The sequence below is a fragment of the Solanum dulcamara genome, chromosome 4, assembly GCF_947179165.1.
Source record: "Solanum dulcamara chromosome 4, daSolDulc1.2, whole genome shotgun sequence".
In the NCBI taxonomy this organism is placed as follows: Eukaryota; Viridiplantae; Streptophyta; class Magnoliopsida; order Solanales; family Solanaceae; genus Solanum; species Solanum dulcamara.
The window spans coordinates 7,392,022-7,413,125 of NC_077240.1; the positions used below are offsets into that span (position 1 = coordinate 7,392,022).

General features: G+C 30.8%; 1 protein-coding gene across 1 annotated transcript; it reads right to left on the bottom strand.

The window, feature by feature from the left end:
- Positions 1–2,371: 2,371 nt before the first annotated feature.
- LOC129885887 (embryogenesis-associated protein EMB8-like) lies at positions 2,372–19,427 on the bottom strand. The gene is made up of 14 exons (XM_055960355.1): positions 19,059–19,427; positions 18,875–18,964; positions 18,679–18,740; positions 17,211–17,311; positions 16,843–16,932; positions 7,075–7,197; positions 6,459–6,536; positions 6,017–6,102; positions 5,830–5,878; positions 4,748–4,804; positions 4,531–4,661; positions 3,656–3,739; positions 3,240–3,306; positions 2,372–3,047 (listed from the first exon to the last, which is right to left on the bottom strand). Exons 1-14 carry the CDS (start codon positions 19,307–19,309, stop codon positions 2,655–2,657), a joined length of 1,662 nt encoding a protein of 553 aa, XP_055816330.1. The 5' UTR covers positions 19,310–19,427; the 3' UTR covers positions 2,372–2,654.
- Positions 19,428–21,104: the final 1,677 nt, after the last annotated feature.

Consider the following 21,104-nt stretch of genomic DNA (forward strand, 5'->3'; position numbering starts at 1 on the left):
TTATTAAGTTTCACATAAAATTAATACGAGCATTTAATACATAAATTTATAGTCCATCCTAATTTTTTACTTGTCATCATTTCCACCATATCAATTAATGTAATTTAATTTAATTTTAAAAGTTAATTAAATTAATTCTTAAAAAGCACGTTATAAGTAAAAAGGAAGGAAAACATATCATTAGTCAAATAAATTCTTATTATTAATTAAATATAATATAAATTTTATTTCAAACTTAATTACTCCATAAAATATCTCATATTATTTCGTGCACCAAATGATTCCTGATGGTTGGGGACCTCAGCCAGCCAATATGGAAATTCAAGTGTTCTACATTAACACGTGACAAACTGACAATAGAATATTAAGTAATTTTTCCTCTTGTTTTCGATAATTATTTTTATTAAAAAGAAAGATAAATATAAAAAAAGTCCATAATTCTTTTCTTTGAAAAAATCTCTTCTTTGAATTATAAAAAATAATAATTAAGAATTCACTTATTAAATTTATTATTATATAGTGACGAATAATTATTATTTTACGTAATTATTGTTCCTTGTCGCTACCTTATTTTGTTTTCTCGTATCCTCTTAGAAGCTCCCACGTTTTTTTCCCTTCTCCCTTGGTCATCTTGCTCTAACTTATTACTCCATAATTTAATTATTTTATTTTATAATAGTTCTACCCAAAAAAACAGTGGGTGTAAACATCAAATATGAGAATTTTTTTTGTAAAAAATATCACATCACATATAATCAAGATAATTAATATCAGATAGGTATAATTTAAGATGTCGTTTGACCCCAAATAGTTTTTAAAATTTTTTAACTAATGTTTATTCATATAATTTATTATTATTTGATAAATATATTTGCAAACATCTCAATGTTCTAGAAAGTTCCCCAACTCGAAAAGTTTTAAAAAATTAAAAATTATCCAAAACTTTATATTTTATAAAAACACTCTATCATTTATTAATTCCAACTAATATTTATCTACCAATTTACTTTATATGACCAACCGACACCATTAAAAAAATAGTTTATTATTACTTCCTCCGAAAAAAATAGTTTGAGTGACAAGATTGAGAAAAAAGAATAATTTATTTTTGATTGTCATATTGTTATTTTGTTATTGTTGATTGTTATCAATTATGTTATAAAACATTTTTTAAAGACACATGTTCATTATAAAATAATAACACAAATTTATAAGTATTTTTAATAATTTTTAGAACTTACAATACAATATAATATTTTTTGAAATAATCAAACATTTAAAAAAAAATTTATGATCAAAATGAAACTACACCAAAATTTCACTCAATAATAACTTGCCAAAAAATATTTAAAAACTTAAGGCGAAACGTTTACTAAAAAATACTAGACAGATGAGGTGGAATTTCGACTTACTAGAGTAGATGAAAATGAGGCACGTTCAAAGGTGTAAGAAGATACAATTATGGTAAAATGTCATTTGTTATGACGGGAAGTAGGAATTTATTTTTGTAGAGAAATATTTTAACCAAATCGAAGATGATTTAATCTACCGAAGACAACCCTATATTTTTGTTGACCCCCTTATTAAGTTTTCTAATTTACCTGCGATCAAGAATTTCACACTTGGAAACAACTTGTTGATACAAGTCAGAGCAAGCATTAAATGTCAGAGAGACAGGTTGTCCCCTAAATCCAGTGTATAAATGTTGTATGAAGTACATCTCCACGAAATAATAAAGAAATAGAAAGAGTAAAAACAGAAATCCCAATAAATAATGAGAAATGGGTATGGAGAAAACAGCTTTAAGCATAAGCTCATAAGGGGATTCAGAGCAATCCATTGGGGATCTCAAAAAAAGTATTGAAGCAAAAGGGGGTAGAATGTTAGCAAATTATCAAGATATGTATTATTATTTTTGAATGAGACACATGATAGACATGCATAAAGACACATGGTGCAAATATGAAGTGACACATGATAGATGTGTGAGTGATAAAGTGTGGAACATAGTTATACGATTAGATATTTTTTAATACATATTTTTCATATCATATTGTATACATTACGTAGACATTATTGTTGATTTTTTTCTATCGTCTGGATATAGAAAAAAAAAAGATTTTCAAAGCTTTTGTCACTATACCATTGTAAATGCCGCCTTCTTTTTAAGAGGAGAAAAAGAACTATCAATGGGATGCTCTTATTCTCTTAAGAAAAGGGTAATCAACCTTAGCTTATTTATCATCAATCATCATCTTGCTTTTGATATAAACAAGTAGTGAATATATAGAAAGTGATTCAGGTTCAACCTAACATACTATCTGCGCAATGTTAGTATATATAGCTTGAAATATATGTCTGATATATCAGATTCGGAGATGTAAAATCAGCAGAATGGTTAAAGCTTCTCTTACAAAGACTTACATAAAAGCAGCCAAATAAATAGCTCTTATTCATTACGTATGATCATTTTTAAGTACCAAATAAGAAATAGTACAGCCTTAGTAACTCTACTACTTTTAGAATAAATGAGATACTTAAAATTCTCCGACTTTGGATCTCAGCTTTTCCCTTCTCCAGGGATTGTATGATCAATGTATCAACAACAATAATGAATATAACATAGGCATATGGCCACATGTATCATGACATCGTCATCTTTTCATTGAGGATGAAGTAAAATTGTTGCGCAGCTTTTTCTTGTAAAACAGTAAACCAAGAATTGGCCATGTGGTTGTGATTGCAACACATGCAAGTACCCACATTGAAATCTTACTTCGCCGAGAAAGCTGATTTAGACAATTTTTAACAGGAACCATCATTGCATTAATATTTGGGCCACGAACAGGATCAAATTCAGTCGTTGCATTTGGTTCTTGTTGCACCGTGCCATTGTTAACACTAATGTCATCTTTGACCAGTTGCTCATTTCCTGATTCACCTGATGCCTCGTTGCTAAATGCAGTCACTAAACCGTCTTCTCTTATATTCACATATGGTGCCTCATCAATTGATTTCAGTGGACTATCCACTGTGTTATTTTGTATCTGCATAATACAATGACATAAGACATAACTTTCAAGGTTCCCAAAATATCATGCTGATATATCAGAATTCACCTAGGGCCTTCACGATGACTTACGACTAGACCTATTCAATCAATATAGCCAATTAACTATATAAGCTTTCTTTAAAATCATGAGCAATTTCAAGGCGAGTGAGTTTGAAATTCTGCATACCTTTTCTCTAAGGATCAATGAGCTGGAGTTCAAAGCAGTAAGGAATTCATCAACGGCCCTAACCCACCTGCACATAAGGAGGACATGATAATTTGTTCTCATCATGGATGTCACTACTGATTAGTCACCAGACACTTCGATACAAAACTTGAAGGGCTACAAGCGATACATCTGAATACTTATGACACAGATATTACTCAATTCACTAATTCAGGTCCCCTACAATCATAAAGTCTATCTCACAGAGAACTCATTTCTTTTCTGGATCCTTGGTTATAGAACATTTTCACATGCTAAAAGAATTGAGATGACTGAATAATAGTGAGATGCAGTGATAATTAGATTGAACAAAAACAAAAAGTAAAATAAATTTGAATGCCAAAAACGATATCTGCGACGAGAGGAACATATATTACCAGAGGCTTTTGCCGGTCATCCCTTCAAGATGTCCCAAGTGTCCCCCATGCTGTGTGGTAGCTAGTACGACATTTTTGTTTGCCCTGAAAGAGAATCACGTTGTCATGCTATATATTTTACAGTAGCAGAACACACAGATATGTATTTAAAGCAAAAAGATATGATCCTCAGGCCTCATGAGCATATGGAGATGATATGAAGATGACATTGAAATAGGTTTAAACGTTACACTAACAGGTAGATTATGTATTTTCAGAATAATTACTTCACTGAACATCCAGCTAGCGATAGAAATAGTTGCACTCCCTAGCAAGAAGCCAAATCCTTTTACACACCAAACATTTCACCGAGTATGTCTTAAACACACCACTTTTACTGTGTGGCACCCACATGTTTTACACACAAAAGATGACTCACTTTGTCATTTAGAGGAAAAGGGTATATGTGATTCATATGTGCAACGGTACGAGTATATCTGAGTCACTCTTTGTAACGAGGGGTGTATCAACTCTAAATAACAAAGTTAAGGGGTATATCAGACCCTTTTCCCTTCCTATTATAACTAGCTATAAATAGTGACTGAAGTGAAAAAAGAGGGAAAAAAAGCTTTAAAATGGAAGTGGTGTGTATTAAGAACACTCGGAGAAACGTTTGGTATGTAAAAGGTTCATGTAGAACTGGTGTGTAAAAGAGATTTGGCTACAAGGTCAGGGGTGAATGATGTAGTTAGTAACCATACAGTAACATCGTCTTCCAGACAACCATATAATCTTTCAGTTGTACTGCTTCACATTGGTAACGACATTTTTATCCTATCTAGAAATTTGAAAATGAAGCTAAAACGAGAGACTTTGCAACACAAACGACGACATACCGACATTCATCCCATGGAATTGTTTCCCTTGAACAGACTGGATCATCCAAGGCAGTAATGCAGAGGAGGGGAACCCTCACATTTCCTATATAACTGCTACAGCTAACTTTCCTGTAATATGTATCAACAGTCTTGGGGGAGAGGGGACGGCGAAAATGCTGATCATTTAATTAGGCATTGGACAAACGTATTGAAAATGGAGGATAACTTGTGTTACCTCAAAAGCATTAAGAACACAAGTGACATGCTTGTCATAGTCTCTGATACAACATATCTACATGAGAAACAAAAAAAATAAGCCATCAGAATAAGCAATACACGAAAAATAGATCATCTATTTGTTAGTTGCATTAATTATAACGAAATTAGTAACTTTTTTACAAGGGACTTAGAGAAATGTGGTGGTAGTAATACACGCATTGAAAAAGAAGACTTTATCGCATCCTTTAAGTTACTTAGGATTAGGATATTTTATCCAATCGTTTATCAGAGAGCGCCTGTGTTAACTTAGCTTCTTGATACTGCAATGGTTTTAAAAGTTCAAAGAGCATCAAAGGTTACTTTTACCCTACTTTTTCTTTCATATATTCTATGTAATAGATGTTTCATCTCAAGAGGAACACCCGAAACTAAAATAAAATGTATAGGTGTTCACATACAAAATAGTACGTCCATTGGACTTTATATTTGATCTTTTGTCATACTTCCTTGGTACTAAAAAAATCATTTTGCCCACCAGAAGTTAGATTTCATATTTACTTACTTTTAACAAAAGCACTTCTATAGCATATTATTTCACGTCTTTCCACTTGTTAGTATTTGCTTAAATGACCCACCAGCCACCATTCTATGTTAAGTCAGCAGTATGGTCCTTTATCTCCTAGAGTCTCCATAACTTTCTTTACAGGGACACCTATAGTTTGGGCGCAAACCTCAAAAATTAGAATAGCACAATATGTTTTAATTAGGGAACTCCACATATGCGAGTTCTACATAGCTGATCGCAGCATATAAATAATCCTAATATCATTTTTATTTAGCAGTTAAATAGTCATAATATTATAAATCCTCCTAACATTGGATTTGCTAAGACGTGCTCCCCTAGGCACGTGCTATACACACGGATTTAGTTTTAAATGGAAAGGGGTTCCATGAATGGAACCAGCCCAAGTGCCGAATGGATATAGAAGATACATGTATTTTAAACTAGTTTGGAATTGAGGCTCAGTTGGTTGATTGATTTACGTGTTGACAGAGAAATTAAAGCACTGAAATGAGATCAATAAGAAAATAAATGACCTTAGAAATGCTGTCCCAATCTGTCAGACGAGGCAAACTACTCCGATGCCTGCAAAACTCAGATTTCACCATACAAAAGAATTAGGACACCTGAATTAAGGCCAACTCAAATAGAAGTACACTAGTTTTGACATAGAATGAGTTTAGTGTTAATGCAGTCACAGACAACAACAAAGCCATCACTTACAGCTCGGCATAAACTTTTAATCCAATTCCTAAAGCTTTGTCATAGGATGTCTGTACAAACCTGCGCTTAATAAACCTGTCACCAATCTGGAGAAAATAAAGAACCAAAGACAGATAAATCTTGTCATGAAAAATGAGCATAGGTCCTTGTGGTACAGAATCAACTTAAGAAATGACTAATTTGACTTTATTAAACCATGTTGCTGCTATCACTATCTTCATCTAGAACTTCCACTGAATTGTTTCAGACTAGACAAACTCTTTCGGGATTGATAATCTAACAGATCATACCATCCAAAACAACCCTTAACCCAAGAAAGAATCCAACTTAGCGGGTAGATATACCAGATAAAGAATGACATGTATGAAATCAAGGAAGTTGACAATCCACCAATACCATACAAAAATTCAAAGCATGCATATTAGTTAATCCAGTTACTAACCAAAAGGTCCCAAGGAGAACAGATTGCAACTGCCCCAACAATAGCAGTATTAACACCTTCCTCACCAAGATATTTTACCTGGAAATTATTAATAATGTCAATAATATAGTTGTTGGCTTCGTACTGAACGATTGCCACATTGCATACACTTGAACTTATTGGTTGCTCAAAATTTAGAAGCATTTACTTAAAGCCTTTGAATCTTCAGCACATCCATTCACGGTCAAGGCTTGTAACATATCAAACTAAAGAAGATGGACCAACCAGTAAACTGAGAATAATCTTGTTTTGATGCAACTTTGTTACTAAATTAGGAATTTTTTTTGTAATGGTCAAAATGTTGCTATACACTAGGTAATTACTACATAACTTTGAAGAACTGACAACTAAAGTATTATGATAGCCATATAGACAGTTATCATATGCTTGTTTATATGCACCATCCTGACAACAATAAGATATTTACTTTAAGAACCTATGATAATACTCTTCCCTTATCTTTCAAATTTAGTTTCAGTTTTCAGGTAAGCATATCATTTAGCACAGCAGTGACACACAATTTTGTGCTCATATTAGGAAAGCTAACAAAATATTCAATAACAAATTAATTTTGTACCAGAACATTAGCACCAATGCTAGTGCCAACAGCAAATAAAGGAGCTTGAGGGTATTGGGTGTGGAGATGGTCAATGACTTTGCGGGCGTCTTCCGTCCATCCGGCATTATAGAGGCGATCAGACTGCCATCAAGATATCATGAATCTTTAACTTTCATTGGTCAATAATGTACATACTCTATATTTTTAACACAATAAACATATTACTAGCAAAGTTATGCACCTTAGACTGCTGCATTAAAATCAATACTAAAGTTTCACAAGTCTTATGAATATTCCATTGAGAAAAAATACAGAATAGATTTCAAGAGGAGCAATAAGAAACTACAGAGATGAGAGACACCATATAACATCAATGAATTCTCAATTTCTTAAATTTCCTCAGGGACAGCTTCTAGCCATGCTGCAAAAAATGCAATCTAGTAACAGAATCATGAAGAATGACCACCCTCCTAGGGCATATAGTGTTATACCCCATTTTAACACGAGGTCAAACGGTGTACAACATATTGATAATTCCTAAATTATTTAATTTTAAGGAGTCGCCAATATGTTGTACACCGTTTGACCTCGTGTTAAAATGGGGTATAACAGTTTGGCGACTCCGCTGGGGACTTAAGTTCTAAACCACAACTGACTTAGGTTAATAAATTTTTTTTATTTGCTTATTTGCTTATTTTATTTAAATTGCTTAATCTGTGTTTATCCTGCTCATGTGATATAATTTATTTGTTATTGTTTTATATAAATTACTTATTTGTTATTGCTTTATATAAATTGTTTATTTGTTATTGCTTTATATAAATTGTCATTTCGTTCATACTTCCTCCAATTCTGGAAAATTGACACGATCACACGTACACGTGAGGTGTGTTTTGCGCACCCACAAATTTTTCTTCAAAATCCAAAATTTAGGAGAGTTGGCATATGCGCGGAGTGTCCGGATCTTTTTCCGTGTGGCCGCGCAGCTTTCTCACTCGAGTTGTCCGCTCGGGAACCTTGTGTCTAGTAAACCCACTCTTAATTCACCTAGAATAGAGCTAGACCAACACCTTTTAGGACATGCATCATTCAAACTTAGGAGGCTTAATATTCTTGGTATATTAAGTCGATTAGTCAACTTTATCCTAATGTCTAGGTGGGTTCACGATCCCAAGTGACTTTTATCATTTGTATATGCATTATTTGAAAAATAGTTGTGCCAGAATATGGACCATCTGTCTAAATTAATTAAACTTTAAGAGGTAGGGTATTACTAATCCTTTTGTGATGTAGATAGCTATGAAGATCACAAACTTTTATCTTGCGGAGATTGAACCATGAGCATGTAAATGGAATGAAGATTCTTAGATGCGATGGAGAATTTTATTATTATTATTTTTGGCATGTAATAAAGCTTAATTCTATTTTTTGTATTTAATTTTGGGATAGAATTTTTTGGAAACAGCCTCTGGCAGAAATGCAAGGTAAGGCTGTTCGCGACTTACTTTTAAATTATTTTTTAGTCTTTTGAAATGGGCTTAATTGTTCATCATTAGGTGTGATAGTTTTGCACGTTGATTCACTACTAATTTTTCTAATCTGATGCCAAATTTTACCTTTCTAGATTATTATTATTTTTCTCTTTCAAATTCCTCTTTTATGGATATAATTTTTTTTTTAACAACAAACTATTTTTCTTTAGTTTCATATTTTGTAGAAATAATTTAGCACTCAATCTAGTCATGGAGGTTTTGCTTATGCTCTCAAACTCTTCCAATTTATTAGTGATCTTCAGGCCATTTGTTGCTTCTTAAATTAGTAGATGTCCAAATCTATTTTGCACAATTTTAAAAATTGTCCAAGTGCAATACTTTATCAATTTTTCATTAGCTTAATTCAAAATATTTGCGTCTTTCCTATAACGGATTTTCAAGATTTATCTTTTATGCATCTGCTAATTCCAAGTTTTGGCATGCAAGTCGAGGAGAATATCATAGGTCTACAATTGACATTGTTTCCATCCTCGATAATTTTTAATACGCCTATACTAAAATAGATTTATTTTTTTTCGCAATCCTTCAATTTAGCAAGTCCAATCCTTGTGCGCTTGATTGATCATAATTTCCTTATCAATTATCTTAATCTCAAGCGTTTCAACAAATTCGTATTGACATATTTTCTATTAAAAAACCTTCCTTATTAGATCCATTAATTAGTTGTTAGCCACACTCTTAAATGCTTTATTCTTGACCTGCTGCATACCTACTCTGCGCTTACCCAAATATTACATTTTTTTTTGTTTGACATAAGTCAACCTTTCTCGTCAATTTGTTCTAAACTTAGATCATCTTCTCTAGTCTAGAGCTCTTATTCTATGAAATCATGATTTTTTTTACTTTATCTTCATTTGTATATTCTCATGCGCTAACACTTTATTTCGTTTCTAAAATTTTATTTTATTTTTGTCTAGCATTGAATATTGTTTTGGCTGCAAATCTGCATTAAGGGAAAATATAATGACAGAAGAATTGAAAGCATTCAACAACAATATAGGATTAGTGCAAGCACAAAATGATGATAACGAGAAGAATGTGGTTCGAAGAAATGTATTAGTCAATCTGACAAATACCTTTAGCCTTCTTCCTACCACCACTAAGGCTTCCGGCTCAACTCAAAATATTTGTTTAACCATGCCTTCTCTCTCATCTTCTACCTACTCTTTTGCTATCCTTTCTAGACTTTTGAATGAACTACATATGACCTGATTCCCATTGGAAGCGGGATACGTAGGCGCCCATGTTGGTTCGGTCTAGATAAAATAAAAAATTCATTTTCCCCAAAAGAAAAACTGGGACAGCTTTGCAGAGGATCTATAATCCTTCGAAAATACAAAGGTTATGATTACGAGCCATATTCACGCCAAAATTGCTTCAAAGCCATAGCAACAAGAAATGCAGATTCAAAGCCAAAACTTCGTGGTTCAATGCAAGGCAACCATTTTATTTTATACTAACAAATTTTCTTTGAGTAATGCAGAGGCTATTTTTTATTTATTCTTGAACGACAGCACCATGAAGCCCAACATCAAACCAGAATTCGCAAGATTCAAATGGTGCAATATCATCAAGAATGAAATATGAAATTCACAATTTTCTCTGAGCATAGGAATCTCTTGGAAATCAATGTCACCAAGGTGGAAGGTTCCTAAATTATGAGCAGCACACCAGGGATTTTTGTTAATGCTACACTGCACTGTTAATGTTTGCTAATACAAGAGGCATTATACGTGGGATAATTGCTACTACAAGGCATTGCATCAAGCTTGCAAAGACTATATTATGAATTTTGCTTTCATGAAGATAGTACACCGAGCTCTGCACTGCATTTGGAATATTAAGTACTGCAAAGACATTGCAACAGGCCTTCCATATTAGATTATCAATGTTTTCTACTACAAACAAATTGCACCAATCTCAATGCATTGCACCAAAATTCATATTTACAAGTTTGCACCATATATTGGGTTAGTCCACCCTAAAATAGGATATGGGTTCATCCATCTTAAAATAGGATATGGGTTTATCCACCCTCTAATAGGATATGGGTTCATCCACCTTAAAATAGGATATGGGTTCATCCACCCTCTAATAGGATACAACAGGTATTTCAGCACATTCATAGGCACCCACCTTCTAATGTGGGTATTGCAGCACATTTCATAGGCACCCACCTTCTAATGCAGGTATTGCAGCACATTTCATAGGCACCCACCTTTTAATGCGGGTATTGCAACAAATTTCATAGGCACCCACCTTCTAATGCGGATATTTCAGCACATTGCATAGGCACTCACCTTCTAATGCGGGTATTGCAGCACTTTTCATAGGCACCCACCTTCTAATGCGAGTATTGCAGCACATTTCATAGGCACCCACCTTCTAATGCGGGTATTGCAGCACATTTCATAGGCACCCACCTTCTAATGCGGGTATTTCAGCACATTGCAAAGGTACCCACCTTTTAATGCGGGTATTTCAGCACATTGCATAGGCACTCACCTTCTAATGCGGGTATTGCAGCACATTGCAAAGGTACCCACCTTTTAATGCGGGTATTTCAGCACATTGCATAGGCACTCACCTTCTAATGCGGGTATTGCAGCACTTTTCATAGGCACCCACCTTCTAATGCGGGTATTGCAGCACATTTCATAGGCTCTCACCTTTCTAATGCGGGTATTGCAGTATATAATATCTTGAAATTTCTTCAAATGCATGCCCAAATGCTTTTCTAATATATTCAAATGCACTGCATAAATGCTTTCAATTATTACCAAATGCACTGCACAAATGCTTTTAATTATTATCAAATGTACTACACTAATGTTTTCCAATATATTCAAATGCACTGCACAAATGTTTTACAATATTATCATAATGCTTTCCGATATATTCAAATGCACTGCAAAAATGCTTTCAAATATTATCAAATGCACTGCACTAATGCTTTCTAATATATTCAAATGCACTGCACTAATACTTCCTGATATATTCAAATGCACTGCACAAATGCTTTCTAATGCACTGCATAAATGCTTTCAATTATTATCAAATGTACTGCACAAATGCTTTCAATTATTATCAAATGCACTGCACAAATGTTTTCAATTATTATCAAATGCACTGCACAAATGCTTTTAATTATTATCAAATGCACTGCACAAATGTTTTCAATTATTATCAAATGCACTGCACAAATGCTTTCAAATATTATCAAATGCACTGCACAAATGCTTTCAATTATTATTAAATGCACTGCACAAATGCTTTCAATTATTATCAAATGCATTGCACAAATACTTTCAATTATTATCAAATGCACTGCACTAATCCTTTTCAAATATTATCAAATGCACTACACTAATACTTTCAAATATTATCAAATGCACTACACAAATGCTTTCAAATATTATCAAATGCACTGCATAAATGCTTTCAAATATTATCAAATGCACTGCACAAATGCTTTCAAACATTATCAAATGCACTGCACTAATGCTTTTCAGTATATTCAAATGCACTGCACAAATGCTTTCAATATATTCAAATGCACTGCACAAATGCTTTCGATATATTCAAACGCATTGCACAAATGCTTTCGATATATTCAAACGTATTGCACAAATGCTTTCATATATTATCAAATGCACTGCACTAATACTTTCAAATATTATCAAATGCACTGCACTAATACTTTTCGATATATTCAAATGCTTTATTGTGCTCCACATGGCTTTCAATTGCTTTCTACTGCTTTGCAAAAATGCTTTAAATACAATTGTATAAAACGCTTGCAAAAGTTATAATATTTGCAAAGACATCATTTTCATTAATCATTGACTTGAGAAGTTGCAATCTTCATTAAAGTCGCATTCTTTATAAATCATTTGGGTTAAGGCCTCATTTCATTAATCATTGCTGAAAGGCACCATTATCATGAATCATCGGCCTTAAAACTCTATTTTTCATATGCTTTATTTTATTAAATCATTACGGCGTGCAAGGCCGCATTTTCATATACTCGCACCCTAGAGGTGTCATTCCAATGAGCTTATTGCACATTTCTTTATATTTAATATTTACTAATTGTCTTATCAAGTTTAAGTTTTGCAGAAAATGCAGCATAACGTGGAACTGTTTCTAAGCAGTACACGGGGATATTTGTTGGAAAGTTAAACTCACCAACAACGGTCATGAATCTATTCTCGAACTCTACTCAGCCTAAGTCCATGATTCAGGTTTTAAAATCCAGTCTCGTCATAACTCGATACTGAGATAATTTTTTGGCTAGCCTTTACTTCGTTCTTCATAATATTCTCGCCCTTTGTCGAGTCCAGATTTTTAATTTTACTTTTATCTCTTTATATTGTCACTATCTATCTTTTTATTTACCTCATTTTTTTAAATAATTCTTAATTTATTCAATCTTATTCTCTTCCTTAGCCACCTCTGTCAACATTTTCCTCATTCACTGATACCGACACAATCTTATGATTGACGGTGTTTTCAACTCACTCCACATTATTCTGGCATAACTCCAGAGCTGCATTTAGCTTACTTCTTGTGCAAACTCGAGACTTGTTAGAAACTCAGAAACAAAATGCACCCACAATTTTTCACAATTTTTTAATTTATTTTTCATAAACGTCATTTCAACGTTGATGATCGGGACAAAATTGGCTATTATGTCAACTTCTTTGTCCAAAAACTCTTTCATCGTCTTCAGTCAAAGAGAGACAGCTGTTGACACCCAATTTTGACCATCCACAACGTAATTTTTTTTAAAAAAAAATTAAAAAAATAAAAATAAAACTATGCATATATATTATTATTTTAAAATAATTTCGGTATATATATATACATATATATATATATATAATTATTGAACATTAATATTTTTATTATATATTCGAAAGTTATCTCAAAAAAGATTTTTTATTTTTAAACTTAATATTTTGTTAATTAGCTTGACTTAATTAATAGACTCACCTTTTTAAGTTAATTATTTTAATTCTAGCCTTTCTCAATTTTAAACAAATTAAAATAATTAGCTTTTATAAAATCATGCATATTTTCAAGTTTTATTTTTAAATAATTTTGTCATCTTCATAATATATACAATCTCTATTATTTTATTATCTTTTAGTAATATTCAAAATTGACCCGTAAAAGATTTTATTTATTTCTAATAATTATTTCATAAATTAATTAATTAATTTTACGTTTTCATTTCTTTCCCTAAATAACACATAATTAATTTTATCTTAACAACATTTTTAATTCTTCCATTAATACTACAACATGCAAATAATATATATCTTTCCCTTCATATTCCAACACTATTACTATTCTAATATACTCACCCCTTTCTATAAAACAATAAAATAAAAAATATATAATAATAATAAAAAATACTGCCCACCACACTTTGTCTCTTTAAAATTAAAAGTAATTAATTATATATATGTATATTCCGAAATTCAAAAAAAAATAAAAAATATTAATAAATAAATAAATAATTAGTTTTATTCTTCCGATAAAATAAATATAATATATGTATATATAAGAAAAAATCCAAGCGTGCACCCCCTTCCCCATATATATTCTTCTGAAATATTAATAAAAAAATAATAATAATAAAAAATTAAAAAAAATTGATACGCGTTCCCCCTCCCCATACCCTATATTAATATTATATTAATTAACCCATAATCTTTTGTCCCTTCTTCAATATATATATATATATATATATATATATATATATATATATTCATCCGAATTCCTTCTTTTTTTAAAAAAAAATAAAAATAATAATAAAAATATATTTAAAAAATAAAATAAAATAAAAAATGTGTATTCTTCATCCGAAAAATAAATAAATAATAAATATATTAATTTCCCATCAATATATATATATATATATATATATATATATATATATATATATATATATATATATATATATTTCAGTTTTTTTTCTTTTATTCATCCCGCATTATTTTAATATTTCGCCTCATTCCGCATTATTTTAATATTCTGTCGCATTATTTTAATAAACCGCCCATTAATTATATATTTCCACCATTCCGCATTATTTTATATTTTCGTTCCATATTATTTTATATTTTCGTTCCGCATTATCCAAGTGCTCACTCTAAAAAAAAGGGGCTGACACGGACAGGAGAGGGGAATGATAGAAAATGGTGGATGATTAAAATAATGCGGAGTGGATAAATTAATAAAATAATGCGGAACGAAAATATAAAATAATATGGAACGAAAAGATAAAATAATGCGAAACGGTGGAAATATATAATTAATGGGAGGTTTATTAAAATAATGCGACAGAATATTAAAATAATGCGGAATGGGGCGAAATATTAAAATAATGCGGGATGAATAGAAGAAAAAATACTGAAAGAAATATATATATATATATATATATATATATATATATATATATATATATATATATATATATATATATATATTGATGGGAAATTAATATATTTATTATTTATTTATTTTTCGGATGAAGAATACACATTTTTTATTTTTTTTATTTTTTTATTATTATTATTATTTATTTTTTTAAAAAAAAAAGAAGGAATTCGGATTAATATATATATATATATATATATATATATTGAAGAGGGGACAAAAGATTATGGATTAATTAATATAATATTAATATAGGGTATGGGGAGGGGGCACGCGTGTCAGTTTTTTTTATTTTTTATTATTTTTTTTTTTTTATTAATATTTCAGAAGAATATATATGGGGAAGGGGGTGCACGCTTGGATTTTTTATTATATATACATATATTATATTTATTTTATCGGAAGAATAAAACTAATTATTTATTTATTAATTAATATTTTTTATTTTTTATTTTTGAATTTCGGAATATACATATATATAATTAATTACTTTTAATTTTAAAGAGACAAAGTGTGGTGGGCAGTATTTTTTTTTATTATTATTATTATTATTATATATATTTTTTATTTTATTGTTTTATAGAAAGGGGTGAGTATATTAGAATAGTAATAGTGTTGGAATATGAAGGGAAAGATATATATTATTTGCATGTTATAGTATTAATGGAAGAATTAAAAATGTTGTTAAGATAAAATTAATTATGTGTTATTTAGGGGAAGAAATGAAAACGTAAAATTAATTAATTAATTTATGAAATAATTATTAGAAATAAATAAAATCTTTTACGGGTCAATTTTGAATATTACTAAAAGATACTAAAATAATAGAGATTGTATATATTATGAAGATGACAAAATTATTTAAAAATAAAACTTGAAATATGCATGATTTTATAAAAGCTAATTATTTTAATTTGTTTAAAATTGAGAAAGGCTAGAATTAAAATAATTAACTTAAAAAGGTGAGTCTATTAATTAAGTCAAGCTAATTAACAAAATATTAAGTTTAAAAATAAAAAATCTTTTTTGAGATAACTTTCGAATATATAATAAAAATATTAATGTTCAATAATTATATATATACCGAAATTATTTTAAAATAATAATATATATGCATAGTTTTATTTTAATTTTTTTTAATTTTTTTTTAAAAAAAAATACGTTGTGAATGGTCAAAATTGGGTCAACATATAGAGGACTAATTTATTCCCTTAGAGATGACAACTGAAAAATAAGCATCTTCCTGGAGCAAAGTATTAAATCCACCTACAGGAAACTTCATTCATAAGTGTCACTTAGATCGGGGAGCAAGTACAATACTTATTACTGATATCCTATGTGAATACACAATTGCTGCTGTGATATTCTATTTAACCCAAGATATGAAATACTAAACCAAGTATGTATCGCTTAGTTTATTCCTTATGACCGATTACTTCTGCAGGATTCTGCAAATGTATTGATGCACAGAATATCTGTATCTCTAGGTTGCTAACATGAAGTCTAGCACATATAAGATTGAAAATTGGTGCACGAAGCTGGAAAAATAATTCTTAAATGCTGTGCAGATATGCACCTATCTTATGGTTTTGTGCTTGTGAAATAATAATAAGGCAGTTTCAGATCAAAATACAAGCTGACGCAACGGCAACACAAAATTAGAAAGTTCACAGCATTGCTCCTCTCAAAGGCAGTTCAACTGAAGAAAATCTAGACCATATCTTCTCTTATCAAAGCAAACTAAACTGGAATAGATTAAATCCTTTCTTAAGGAAGGAGTACTCACAGTTATTGACACTTCCCCGAGACCCCGATGATTGCTCACGACAACATTCCATCCAGATTTAGCCATCTTGAAAGCAAGATGCTTGACGTACTGTTAAATTAAAGCAGAGTTAAAGCTAAAATTTGCCACCGAAAGCACATAATCTTAAGTAATCATATAATAGAACTCAACTGATACCAGTATACAGTGGTAATGACAAGAGACGAAAAGAGAAGAAACATGCTTACAAAAGAGAAGGAAGAGGAATAATAATTCAAGGAAACAAAGAACTATTTAAGCACAAAAAAATCTCCATGAGAGAAAGAGACAAAAGCTAGATGTAAACTCAATATTTCAGAGGAATATAAAAAGAGTGGAAGAAAGCTTACAGCAGAATTAGAGTCACTTGTTAAACCAGGAATCACCAGAACGATGGGAGTTTTATCATCACTCTGAACTCCATCAAAAACTTTGATGGATGGTATTTTAACTAACAAATTAAAAAGCAGAAATTGGCATCAATTTACTCCTGTAAATAGCATATATAAAACAATAGGGGATAGTAAAGAACCAGAACATTCATCTAGTTGTGCAAAAATACTCAGTCGGTCTAGTGTAAGCTTGTAACTTAAGATAGGTACTTCTTAAAGCAAATGATTATACAACTAGTAGCTCGCATATTTAGCAGATATATATCAGAATAAAATCAAGTGCTATTTAAAGGCAACCAACAATAAAATAACAAATCCACCCTTAAACAAAACTACTTCAACGAGCTAACACCAACAACAAAATATCAAAGCCACCCTTAAATAAAACTAAATCAACAAGCTAACACCAACAACAAAATAACAACTCGACCCTTAAACATAACTACTTCAACGAGCTAACGCCGACAACAATATAACAAATCCACCCTGGCTAGCAAGCTAACAAGTAGACGTTAGTCAATTAAATCATTTATTATATTATTTCATTATATCAGAATTTAATTAATACAATGACGTCATTTATGATATAGGCTTGATAAAGTGCGTGAATAAGCTACATCAAAGCACAAGGATGTCTGGAGAAAAAAAAATAGAAAGCTAAGTTACCTAAGCACGGAAAACCACTTTTTGATAGAATGATGGGATAAGATCCAATAATGAGGAAAAATGGAGAAATAATTTGAATCTATTTAGAACCACTCTGATTACTTCAGACAACCCTTATATTTCTATCCATTCAAATGCACCAAAAATTAGGAATTCAATCTTATATGGCTCATTTTAATAATTCAAAAGGTTCCACATCCTAAAAGATGGAGGTGGAAGAGAGGTTCTTCCACTATATTTTTATTTTTACTTTTTCGAGCATTTTAGGTCTTACTTCTAAAACCTTTTCGAGGACTGTTTGTTGCAATAAAAAAAATTAATGGAAAAAGTAGAATATAATACGCCCTTTTTTCTTCCCATAAATTTTCTCCTCAAAAAACAAAGAAATTATTAATCTGTCCTCCTTAAATTAATCTTATACACTGGCCAAGTTGGGCAATCTGTTTAACTAATCCTTCATCTTTGAGATGAACTACTAGAACTATGTGCCAAGTTTTCTTAAATTCAAACCCTTTAGAACCGATTAGCTAACATATTTGGGAAGTTCACCATGACGAAGCAACACATCTACCATGCGACTCCATAAAGGTGTTCAATCTTGTAAAGAAATTAGCAAAAACTATATTTTGATACATATTCCAGTTCTTTATTTCTTTTTAATTAGGGGCTTATAAGCTTTAAAATGAAAGGTTGTTCTATCATATTACTCGTTATAACAGTACACGATGGACAAATATATGTAGACATAAATGTACTTTACCATTCACATTCCATAGCCAATCCAGAGCTATTGTCCCACCATCAGATGTTTTAAATATCTGTCTGGAGGCAAAGAATGCATCAGTGACCAAAAATCAGTTCTTCACTATGTAAAAAATATATAGGTATGAGAATATGTTCTCTTTTCACAATTCCAAGTCCTAACTGAAGAGTAAAATTAAGACGTGAATTGTCACCTTTGATAATTGCAAGCAGATTCTCTTTCAAAGAACTGCAAAAAAATAGTCTGAAGATGAGGACTGCAAAGCCACGGAGTAGAAGAAAACCTGCATTAAGCAATAGATTACAAATCACCATCACATATGTCCAAAATGATCAAGATTTCATTTTTTCTTCTTCACCCCCTTATTCAATTTTTACCTGCCATGAAGAATTTTACACTTGGAAACAACCTCATGATACAGGTCACAGCAAGAATTAAAGGTCAAAGATACAGGCTGTCCCCTAAATCCAGTGAATAAATCTTGTATGAAGTACATTTCCATGAAATTATAGAGATATACAAGGAGTAAAAACAGAAATCCGATTAAATAATGAGAAATGGGTATCAAGAAAGCAGCTTTAAGCATAAGAACATATGGGGATTCTGAGCTTAACCCAATGCAATCCATGGGGATCTAAAATAGAAGAAAGAAAGAAAGAAAGAATGAAATAAATCAAGAAACCAAGAAAAAAAATTGTTGGGCAAGTGGAGAAAATTAGTTAGCTGACTTAATTGGGAAAATGAGGTAAAAGGTATCTTTGAGGGTAGAACCAAGCATAGGGAATTTCTATTTCTATTTCTTTTTTTTTTGTTATAAATATTTAATTAAAGGTTAATTATGAAAATATAGGGTTGAATTAAAATATTTAAAAAATTAGGATAAAAATTAAAAGATCAAAAACTTTTAATTAAACCTTAAATTCCATTCATTTATTGTATTTTTAAAAATTTTTGTTCTCCATTTTCCTCCTCTCTTCTCTTCTCTTCTCTTTTCTTTTCTCTATTTTTTTTAAACGTTGTTCTTCCTTTTTCCTTTAAACTTATATTCTCTATTTTCCTCCTCTCTTCTCTTTTCTTTTCTCCATTTTTTTAAACGTTGTTCTTCCTTCTTCCTTTCATCTTCTTCTTCCTTAACTTCTTTACCTTTTTTCTTCTCCGTTTTTCTCTTTCTTTTCAAACTTTTTGTGTTTTCATCTTCTTCTTCTTCGGATGTTGTCATTCTAATTTTTTTCTTCACTTCGATTTGATTGTGAAAATTATAAAAAAAATTGATGAAAAGAGAAGAGAGGATATGTTGTTTATATAAACATGAGTTATTCAAGCAACTAAGAGATGTTGTTTAAACAACCCTAAGTTGTTTAGTTCAAACAACAGAAGTTGTTTAAACAACCAAAAATTGTTTAAACAATCAAAAGTTGTTTAGTTCAAACAACCAGAAGATATTTAAACAACTCTAAGTTGTTTAGGTGTTTTTTACGATTCTTTAGTTAAAACAATGAGAATATTTTAAATATCAGCTAGTTGTTTGGAGAAATATGAAAATATTTGCTAATTGTTTTGGAGATCGAGATATGAAAATATTTGGTAGTTGTTTAGATAAATGTTTAAACATTTGTTTGGAGGTGATGATGACGTGGAGGAGGGGAGTTTGGGGGAGGATGGGGCTGAGGGGTGGATGAGGAACAGGGGGAAAAAAAGAGGGGGTATTTTGTAAATTACTAAAACACGTGGGTTCTTAAAATATGTATCATTATCACTAATTAATGAAATGTCCCTTTTACCTAATTTTTAAAACTTGTGTCCTAAATCCTCAAATAGACAACTCAAAAGTTTCTTTTAATTCCAAGCCCCGAGTTAATTTGGGAATTAATTACACGTGGCAACTAACAACATTATATAGTGTGCCAATTTTTTTTTGGTTCAATGTGCCAAATTTGGTTTAGTTGTATTTTCTTATTTCTTTTCTCTTGTCATATTTGAAAGTTTAATTTGCTCTTTGTTGGTAAATAAAACACCCCCTCTACCATTGATAATATTGAAATAGGAACATTTGTTAGAATGGACCAGGCCTAAGATCTTTTTAAAAAAAATCATAATGTCAAAATAAAAATTCATTTTTTATTTTAAATTTACTCAATATTAATACACGTTATACTATTCACATTTAATGTCCGGTCTTAAATATGTGAAAGTGTTAAATTCCAATCAATTAAAACTTAAATCCTTATATAAGTTAAAAGGAAAGTTAAATTCCTCTGTATACATTCATCGACAAATCTTGGTTCAAGATCCCCATTTTGTTGCATTATTTCAATAGCAACATTATAAATAAAACTATTGTCGACAATTACATTATTTTGGTTCTATATTTTTCCTGATGAGACATAATTTATTGGAATTTCATTATCATTTTCAGGCGTCTT

What these genes read in the sequence shown, in the direction of transcription:
- LOC129885887 (XM_055960355.1), bottom strand. Translation starts at nt 19,309, where the DNA reads ATGGATTGCATTGGGTTAAGCTCAGAATCCCCATATGTTCTTATGCTT. An exon ending in CAAGTGACTCTAATTCTGCT is followed by an intron (nt 16,933 to 17,210) that starts GTAAGCTTTCTT and finishes TTAATTTAACAG; the next exon opens with TACGTCAAGCATCTTGCTTT. An exon ending in TTAAAAGTTTATGCCGAGCT is followed by an intron (nt 5,879 to 6,016) that starts GTAAGTGATGGC and finishes TGAGTTTTGCAG; the next exon opens with GCATCGGAGTAGTTTGCCTC.